We start from the raw sequence: 10,369 nt of genomic DNA, 5'->3' as shown, positions 1-10,369 counted from the left end.
TCACCTTTTAAAACTTGGCCTTCATATGTGAGTTAGAAAAAGACAGGAAAATAACAGGCTACAAGGACAGGCGTTGAGCCTCAGTACGTCCTTAACGACAAACCCATCAACCAAACCTGGAAAAAAAAAAGTACTAATATTTGAAGTACAACTCCCTACTCCAATTTGAGCCTTTGCCCCCTTCAAAAAAAAAAAAAAAAAGCATTCAGGTAGATCGGTGTGGTCCACACCTAGCAGACAACCTGCTCAACACTGAGACCCTGAGACCACCCAGGAGCACCTACGCACCTAAGAGCTCCCCTGAGACCACCCAGGAGCACCTACGCACCTAAGAGCTCCTCTGAGACCACCCAGGAGCACCTACGCACCTAAGAGCTCCTCTGAGACCACCCAGGAGCTCCTACGCACCTAAGAGCTCCTCTGAGACCACCCAGGAGCTCCTACGCACCTAAGAGCTCCCCTGAGACCACCCAGGAGCACCTACGCACCTAAGAGCTCCCCTGAGACCACCCAGGAGCTCCTACGCACCTAAGAGCTCCTCTGAGACCACCCAGGAGCTCCTACGCACCTAAGAGCTCCCCTGAGACCACCCAGGAGCTCCTACGCACCTAAGAGCTCCCCTGAGACCACCCAGGAGCTCCTACGCACCTAAGAGCTCCCCTGAGACCACCCAGGAGCTCCTACGCACCTAAGAGCTCCCCTGAGACCACCCAGGAGCACCTACGCACCTAAGAGCTCCTCTGAGACCACCCAGGAGCTCCTACGCACCTAAGAGCTCCTCTGAGACCACCCAGGAGCTCCTACGCACCTAAGAGCTCCCCTGAGACCACCCAGGAGCTCCTACGCACCTAAGAGCTCCCCTGAGACCACCCAGGAGCTCCTACGCACCTAAGAGCTCCCCTGAGACCACCCAGGAGCACCTACGCACCTAAGAGCTCCTCTGAGACCACCCAGGAGCACCTACGCACCTAAGAGCTCCTCTGAGACCACCCAAGAGCACCTACGCACCTAAGAGCTCCTCTGAGACCACCCAGGAGCACCTACGCACCTAAGAGCTCCCCTGAGACCACCCAGGAGCTCCTACGCACCTAAGAGCTCCCCTGAGACCACCCAGGAGCACCTACGCACCTAAGAGCTCCCCTGAGACCACCCAGGAGCACCTACGCACCTAAAAGGTGCTTCTACCTCATTCACTTCTGCAGATATGAACCACTAGCGCAACAAACACACCACATGTATTATTAAAAGACCACAAATATCACTTTTGCAACTAAATGAATGAAATGAAGACCAGTATTGGGTTAGTTGTTTCACTATGTGTTAGCCTATCGATATTCCTCTGGTAAAAGTGATTTGCTGCAATAAGTACTCTTTATTTGTTCTTAGTACTGAAGCGCATGCAGAGCAGCTCAATAGAAGCAGACACACACAGTACCATTCATTTGGCATCAGAGGGTAAGAGCATCAAATTAATATCAATAACATTATTAATACGAATTAATATTACTTAAAATGTTTGTTCTCTATGCTACTAGTCCACGTTGTTAGTCCCTTGTAAATGCCTACACACTGAAATGCCTTCTGGAGTTAGGTGCCCATCACGTGCGTGTGCAGTAGCCTCGAACCCAAGGCCGTTACGTGCACACTTCTCAGATGGGGATTCAACCCACAGTGGAGGAGTCCCAGCCAGTGGTCTAGTTCCAGGTTGTCAACATTACAGTCAGGCTGCACAGAGCAGCAGGTCTTCAGCCACACCAGTATGACGGTATACATACAGCTAACATGAGCAGCATGGCTGTTAAATGACCCCCTGGAACTCAACCAAGAGCTGACTCAACTCCCCAGACGGTGTTCTGAACACATACAGCACTTATGGCATTAATATGAAAAATAGGAAATGCTTTCAACGTCCTGAGATCATAAATGTTCTTAAAATGCTATTAATAATACATAATAATAATAATAATACAAAAACACGACAACGAAAAAAGGAAAATGTTGGCACTGCAGAGCTTGTTGAGGTTAGTTAGAAACCAAAAAATGTGACTGATTACTAAAATATCATAGGGATGATAAGAAAGAATACAGTACATTTTGTATTTTATAGGTCATTACTTCCATTGCAAAGTGGGAAATAGATATTTTTATATTTCTATTTGCACTTCCTCATATTCAATAAGTATGCTAACATGTAAATAATTTACAATAACTAAACTGAATTGGGCCAAATGTTTTTTGAAATTCCACTACTCTATCCAATCACAGAAACTGACTTTCCATGTTGTCCTATGGCTCAACATTTCAACATCACACACTAAATGACTTCTAGATCAAACCCTTTTAGTGGGTCTACAAACATGTTTTAACAAGTATTAAATTGACTTAAAAACACCAAAATAACAATATATGTTTGTGTGTATGTATATGTAGATATATATATATATATATATATAATTGTTTTCCTTCTCAATACTCATAATACTTGGACTTTAAAACTCAATCTGGCTGAGTTTGAAACAAGTGCACCAGAATATTTCTAATACTGTGAATCCTTCAATAGACCTTGAATTTTATGTTTTGTTCTAAAAGGGATTTAATGAAATCTCTCATTAATTACTTTTTAGCCCCTAAAACAAACATACTGTATATAAACATGCCTATCCTTATATAAACATGCCTACCCTTAAAGATTTTGAAGGGGGGGACTACCGTGAAATTATTTTAACAAATTGAGCAGCCGCAAGGAAGTCAAACATATCAAGAAATCAAGAAAGTTATTCAACATAATTATACATAATCAAAAGGTAGGTGACTTACTGGTAATCCCTGCCAAACACACAAGGATGGTCTGTTTTTGTTTGAAGAAATGATTTAAAACCTAAAACCTCCTCAGATATTAAAATTAAAATGACTGGATCCAAAGGAGAAATGTGCAGATAAAACAAAACTGTTAGCTTATTAACTGTTTCACAGTGTGATGATGTTAAAATGACTGAAATAATAAATACCGAGTGATGTCTGTGGTAAAGGAAGCCAGGAAAGATGATCCTTCTCAACCTGTAACAACCTTGAACTGAAAAGAAGTGGCATTGGAAATTACGTTGGAGGCTGAAGTTCCCCCTAGCAACTGGTCACAGGTCAGTGTTGTGGTTTTCTCTCTTAATGGTCCAATTTGGCACTGAGGAGGTTAAACTGATCCTAGATCTGTGCCTAGGGGCAATTTACCCACAGAGTATTCCACCTCTAAATGAATGGGGCCTCTACACTGACAGTGGAAAGTCTAGTATGAACACACACTCTGTCCAGTCTAGTTCCGGCCAATCGCCGCGGGTGCTGGTTACTGTACCCCCTTTAGTCAGTATGATTGATGATGACTCCTTCATCTCTCCTTTCAGTAATCCTTCCTTTTCACCGTCCTCCTCTTCCTCAGCCTCCTCCGTGTTGTTCTGTCCCTAGCTTCTCCTCTCATACTTCCCCAGCTTCTTGGGCTCCTTGCTGGGCATGCACCAGTCATCGGCCTCGGTGCTCGTCTGGTAATGCCTGGAGGCTGACTTGTTGAAAACAGGAAGTCTCTCCACCGATTCGGTGGACAAGGCCTGGTAATGGAGCACAGAGAGGTAACTCTAGTTCATTTTCACACACAAAAAGAGACAAGAATCTCTCTCTCCAACGTGATGGGAGACCTACAGGATCACGTGATAAGTCTCCCATCACGATTTCGATGATCATGAATACTATTCACGTGTGAAACAGAATTGGAAAGACATGAAAGGAACAGGATGCTAAAGCTTCACTGTTTTACATAACGTTAGCATAACGTTAAAGTCGCACAGAAACGGACGTTTGAGATCATCTAACTTCCATAGTTTGATGTATTTCCGACGCAAACAAGCTATGAGAGTGGGACATGCGTTTAGAGCAATTTGATTGGAACATTGACAAGTGGACGGGTTTTAAGAACTTTAGACAGATTCGATAGAAGGATAGCGTTGATTGACGGGTGGATGTAGTGAGATTATTGGCCTAAAATCTAAGGTACCTGTTGTCGTAATTGCACGTGACCTACCGTTTTCCAGGAAGTAAGAAATTATACTTTGATAAACGATTACAAAAAAGTTGAACTTTGTACATTTTTTGGCATACATCGTTGAATAGGTGAACACTATGATGTGAACCAAAATGGGACAGAATGCTTTTTTCATTTCAGTGCGACTTTAACACAAGAGAAGTTGCTGCATTTCAACTACACACTACTCTGAGACAACGTTACCACAATGTTAGCACAACGGACGTTCGCGTTTCACCAACAGAGCGTCAGGACCGTGGAGGTGGCGAGCGTTCCTACCGTACCTTCAGGTAGATGACGGCCGAGGTGCCGTAGCCCTCCATGGAGTAGAGCTGCAGGTCTCCCTGGAAGTACTTGGCGTAGAGGCGGGAGATGGGGAGACCGTAGCCAAAACCAGCCTGGAGACCACAGCCAGGGACACACAGTTACACTCTCACACAAAATGTCTGGAACTATTTTTCCTATATGATATGCCACCAAAAGCGGTCGGAGTACCTTGGACGACTTTTTCCAAATGACTGAGAAGACCCCTTATATTCAAAGAGCACTCACCAAACAATCTTTTGTCTCCCGGCCATATATACAAATCGGACATAAAAGGTAGCCTTCATGTATTTACATGACATCCTTGTTTTGTGTACAGTAGAACCTCCGAGATCCCAACCCAACGGGAATGAGGGTTGTTTGGATCTTTCAGACGGTAACTTTGAAAGTGATGTCAAAATACACCAATTTTACAATATAGAATATTTATTTAATTTACACTCAGAATAAATCAATAAATACCCTCTCTAACAATCTGAAAGGCATTGAAATTGCAATCAAATAATCAATTATACTTGCGTTTTGTGCTAGCCACACGTTACAGTAAAATGTTCCATTTGACGACTACTTCTGGTTTTGACGCCGTTCGATTGACCGGACTTTTCGGATCTGAGGTTTGGATCTGAGGTTTGGATCTCTGAGGTTTGGATCTGAGGTTTGAATCTCTGAGGTTTGGATCTGAGGTTTGGATCTGAGGTTTGAATCTCTGAGGTTTGAATCTCTGAGGTTTGGATCTGAGGTTTGGATCTGAGGTTTGGATCTGAGGTTTGGATCTGAGGTTTGAATCTCTGAGGTTTGAATCTCTGAGGTTTGGATCTGAGGTTTGGATCTGAGGTTTGGATCTGAGGTTTGAATCTCTGAGGTTTGGATCTGAGGTTTGAATCTCTGAGGTTTGAATCTGAGGTTCGAATCTCTGAGGTTTGGATCTGAGGTTTGGATCTGAGGTTCGAATCTCTGAGGTTTGGATCTGAGGTTTGGATCTGAGGTTTGGATCTGAGGTTTGGATCTGAGGTTTGGATCTGAGGTTCGGATCTCTGAGGTTCGGATCTGAGGTTCGGATCTGAGGTTTGAATCTCTGAGGTTTGGATCTGAGGTTTGGATCTGAGGTTTGAATCTCTGAGGTTGGATCTCTGAGGTTTGGATCTCTGAGGTTTGGATCTGAGGTTCGTATCTCTGAGGTTCGGATCTCTGAGGTTTGGATCTGAGGTTTGGATCTGAGGTTTGGATCTGAGGTTTGGATCTGAGGTTTGGATCTCTGAGGTTTGGATCTGAGGTTTGAATCTCTGAGGTTTGGATCTGAGGTTTGGATCTGAGGTTTGGATCTGAGGTTTGGATCTGAGGTTTGGATCTCTGAGGTTTGTATCTCTGAGGTTTGGATCTGAGGTTTGGATCTGAGGTTTGGATCTGAGGTTTGGATCTCTGAGGTTTGAATCTGAGGTTTGGATCTGAGGTTTGGATCTCTGAGGTTTGGATCTGAGGTTTGGATCTGAGGTTTGGATCTGAGGTTTGGATCTCTGAGGTTTGAATCTGAGGTTTGGATCTGAGGTTTGGATCTGAGGTTTGGATCTCTGAGGTTTGAATCTGAGGTTTGGATCTGAGGTTTGGATCTGAGGTTGGATCTCTGAGGTTGGATCGCTGAGGTTCTACTGTATCTGAGATAACTGTAGTGTAATAAGTAATTACACCTAGACAATATGCTTAACTCTTGTCGGCTTAACTCTTGTATGCTTAACTGTAGTAATTAGTTACATCTAGTCACTAACTCTTGTCTGGGGGTTCGAGTCACAGAACCGTGCGCCTGTGTGCTCTCAAACAGCTACTGTTTAATCTGAGGACAAGTCACTAAACAGTCCGGTTTGTAATTCAGATAATCTACAACCATGGTCACTTCTGTAACGATGACTCTTTAGCTGAGAAAGAATTTGATCACAGTTTACATTTTGCTGGGGTATGACACACCGCATGGCTGTTCTTCTGTCTTATCAAGTATAACAAAACTGCTCTCGACACAAGTGTCTGCCGACGGACTTTGATGTCAGTGTAGTGTGGTGTGAATGTGAGTATCTGGACCCGGTGGTTTGGCTGGACAGAGCCACGCCCGCTCACCAGGGGGGCGTTGCGGGAGTTGTCTGTGTGGACGGGGCTGGGGGCGGTGGAGTACATGTAGCTGAACAGACGCTCGATCTTCCTGAGAGGCACGCCGCCGCCTCGGTCTGACATCTGAAACAACAACAATAACATCAACATCAACAACAACAACCAGAGCCATGTTGTTTAGGGGACTGGGAGGTTGTTTTGTTATTTAGGGGACTGGGAGATTGTGTTGTTGGAGTACTGCTTTACGACTTGGGCTGCGTTTCCCAGAGGCATCATAGCGCTACGATGAACGCCGTAGCTTACGATGAACGCAGCGCTACGATGAACGCCGTAGCTTACGATGAACGCAGCGCTACGATGAACGCCGTAGCTTACGGTGAACGCAGCGCTACGATGAACGCCGTAGCTTACGATGAACGCAGCGCTACGATGCCTCTGGGAAACTCAGCCCAGGTTCGTGGAACACTTAAGGGTTAAAAGCAGCCGTGGACGTGTTCTGGCCCTGTGGCCCTCATCAGGGGACCGGTACGGGTTGTTCTGGCCCTGTGGCCCTCATCAGGGGACCGGTACGGGGTGTTCTGGCCCCGTGGCCCTCATCAGGGGACCGGTACGGGGTGTTCTGGCCCCGTGGCCCTCATCAGGGGACCGGTACGGGTTGTTCTGGCCCCGTGGCCCTCATCAGGGGACCGGTACGGGGTGTTCTGGCCCCGTGGCCCTCATCAGGGGACCGGTACGGGGTGTTCTGGCCCCGTGGCCCTCATCAGGGGACCGGTACGGGTTGTTCTGGCCCCGTGGCCCTCATCAGGGGACCGGTACGGGTTGTTCTGGCCCCGTGGCCCTCATCAGGGGACCGGTACGGGGTGTTCTGGCCCCGTGGCCCTCATCAGGGGACCGGTACGGGTTGTTCTGGCCCTGTGGCCCTCATCAGGCGACCGGTACGGGTTGTTCCACCCACACCTCACATTTTGTTTACTCCAAAAATGTCAGACATATAACACAACCGTGTGTGGTGTATTATGAACATGTTCTGTGGCGTTTGAATGTGCTCTACTGTGCCATAGCAGTCTCTTTCCTGATCTGGTCATATGAACAGGAAAAACAGTTTTGTTTGCTGTTTATACTGTACGTAGGCTAGGCTAGGCTTTGTATTGTTGTAATGCTTAATACTCGTGAGAGTGTGATACCTTGATAGTCAGGTCTTCGCTGCCCAGAGCAACTCGGACTTTGATTGGTGGGAGGGTCAGGCTGGTCTCATGAGTCTCGACTGAAGCTCTCATGGCGTTCTGGGAAGAGAACACACACACACACACAGGAACACACAGAAACACACACACACACACACACATAGACACACACACACACACGCACACACAGACACACACACAGGCACACACAGACACACAGGCACACACAGACACACACAGACACACACGCACACACAGGCACACACAGACACACACACAGACACAAACACACACACACACACACACGCACACACAGACACACACAGACACACACACACACACACACTTTGACAAGCCAACACTACAGTAGCTATGTAAACATGCCCTTTACGTAACACATTCCAAAACCTTAAATAGCACGCAAGGAAAGTGGTAGAGATATGAAAAAGGTTACTGAAATTGCTGACAAGGTACTAATATGTGCAAAACATGCTATTATTTTGGTACGGGGTTAATACTAACAAGATTTTAAAAAATGCTAAATTGAGGCGGCTCATTGTTGGTGAACACACCTTAAACAGCTCAAACAGCATATGGTACAGGTGAGACGGCACGTAGACGATGTGGAGAGGCTGGCTGGGGTCTTTGGCTGGAAAACAACCAACGATTACAGATTAATAATACAGATTATTAATACAGATTACTAATACAGATTACTAATACAGATTATTAATACAGATTACTAATACAGATTACTAATACAGATTATTAATACAGATTACTAATACAGATTATTAATACAGATTATTAATACAGATTATTAATACAGATTACTAATACAGATTATTAATACAGATTACTAATACAGATTATTAATACAGATTACTAATACAGATTACTCCACAGTGAAAAAAACAACACTTTCAGTTATCGTAAATAGGTTACATAAGAACGATCAAATGTACAATATGCACTTGTATGGTTTCAGGCTATCAAGCTAATGAATATATTGAAACTAGTGCTGGAAGGTTTAAATGATGGTTTGTTAATTAGACAGTTGGGGACTGTCGGGGAAAAGATCTTGAGGACCAAGACTGAACTTGCTACTTTCTCCTACTGCCAACTGGACAGAGATAAGAGACCAATTTTGCCCAATGCCTGAAGGCAAATTTTTGTTTTTGAAATATATTTCGGATTTTATGGAACAACTTGTATTACTATAAATAAGATTTGCAGTGCAATCCCAGTTGTATGAGTGGCATGTTTTCAAACTAAATGTAAAAGTCTAATCAAAGAGCATGTGGATAATCGTTCTTTGCACAATGGAACACGAGGCTCCTCCTGAAGCTCCTTTTCATGGCCGTCGGGGTGCGTTTCCTAGTCGTGCGTTAAAGTTGTTATCCTAGCTTATGACACATACCGTAGACTAGCACAGAAAAATAAACACTTTTCTTTTACACAGCGTTATACACAAGTATATAAATCCAATATTTATTCACTTATGTGTACGGTAAGTGAGATGGTATGATTGAGTGGTATTTCTCTAGTGTACTTCAAAGCCTGGAGGTTTCTCTGATGTATAAAAGTGTGACTGGCTCCTGACAGTTGAGAGTAAGCAGACGCATTCAGTCGAGCTAAACCAACACAGTTAACCACTAGGAAAACAGTTCGGCTCAATGTCATTGAATACCCGCATGCACAAACAAACACACACACACACACACACACACAGAACACCGTAGCCCACAACTTACAGTTGACTTGTGTGATCTCCATGTCGGGGGATGTTAGGTAATACTGTTCACAGAGCATTTTGGCGCTCTCGTAGGCATCTGGGGACACGGAGAAGGACAACGTGTGACAAATCACCACACATGGCACCAACCGTGACGGCTCAACAACAACATGCCCCAAATAAATAAACATAAACAAACAGAAACAGCTGGCGGTCAACGTGGATTCATTTCGGATCGAGATCAGAACACAGAATTCTCAGACCCTCTCTGTTGCTACTGGACTGGCAGGGATTCATATGATTCTACTCAGAGATCAAAGTTCGAAGGTCAGCTGGTGGAGAACGGGTCATCTGAGGGGGCTGAATCTTAATAATAAGGGTCAGCACCTTCCACCACCTCCCCCACGTCACAGCTGGGGTCGATGCTGCCGATGTGTTTGGGATGGGCAGGGTTGGCACTTCCGTCGAAGATGAGCGCTGGAAGGCAGAGACGACCACAACAGCATTGTTATGATGGCTTCTTCAGAAGTACCTCGCATAGATACTGATTTGATTTCATGTACCGTAAGTGGATAGATTAAAATACACTGTACATTAAATATATGAATATCTAACATACTGGATGGATGGATGGATGGAGTATGGATGGATGGATGGATGGATGGATGGATGTAGTATGGATGGATGGATGGATGGATGGATGGACGGATGGATGGACAGATGGACGGATGGATGGATGGACGGACGGATGGACAGATGGATGGATAGATGGACGGATGGTTGGATGGATGGATGGATGGATGGATGGACGGACGGATGGACAGATGGATGGATAGATGGACGGATGGTTGGATGGATGGATGGATGGATGGACGGATGGACGGGTGGGTGGGTGGGTGGATGGACAGATGGACGGATGGACGGATGGATGGATGGATGGGTAGATGGATGGATGGAACTAAC

At 45.2% G+C, this 10,369-nt stretch overlaps 1 protein-coding gene across 2 annotated transcripts in view; it reads right to left on the bottom strand.

The window, feature by feature from the left end:
• Positions 1-1,028: 1,028 nt before the first annotated feature.
• Positions 1,029-10,369, bottom strand: part of pdk4 (pyruvate dehydrogenase kinase, isozyme 4) — a 14,725-nt gene continuing 5,384 nt past the window's right edge. For both annotated transcript variants that reach the window (XM_084455230.1, XM_084455231.1), the window contains exons 5-11: positions 9,794-9,883; positions 9,426-9,503; positions 8,244-8,320; positions 7,672-7,770; positions 6,497-6,610; positions 4,351-4,464; positions 1,029-3,596 (exon numbers count right to left, since the gene is read on the bottom strand). In XM_084455230.1, the coding sequence (XP_084311356.1) occupies positions 3,453-3,596; positions 4,351-4,464; positions 6,497-6,610; positions 7,672-7,770; positions 8,244-8,320; positions 9,426-9,503; positions 9,794-9,883 (716 nt within the window). In that variant the 3' untranslated portion in view covers positions 1,029-3,452. The remainder of the gene's footprint in view (positions 3,597-4,350; positions 4,465-6,496; positions 6,611-7,671; positions 7,771-8,243; positions 8,321-9,425; positions 9,504-9,793; positions 9,884-10,369) is intronic.

This window comes from Borostomias antarcticus, assembly GCF_949987555.1.
Source record: "Borostomias antarcticus genome assembly, chromosome: 21".
Lineage (NCBI taxonomy): Eukaryota > Metazoa > Chordata > Actinopteri > Stomiiformes > Stomiidae > Borostomias > Borostomias antarcticus.
Note: the sequence above shows the minus strand (reverse complement) of the source record. Positions and strands in the feature narration are given on the sequence as shown.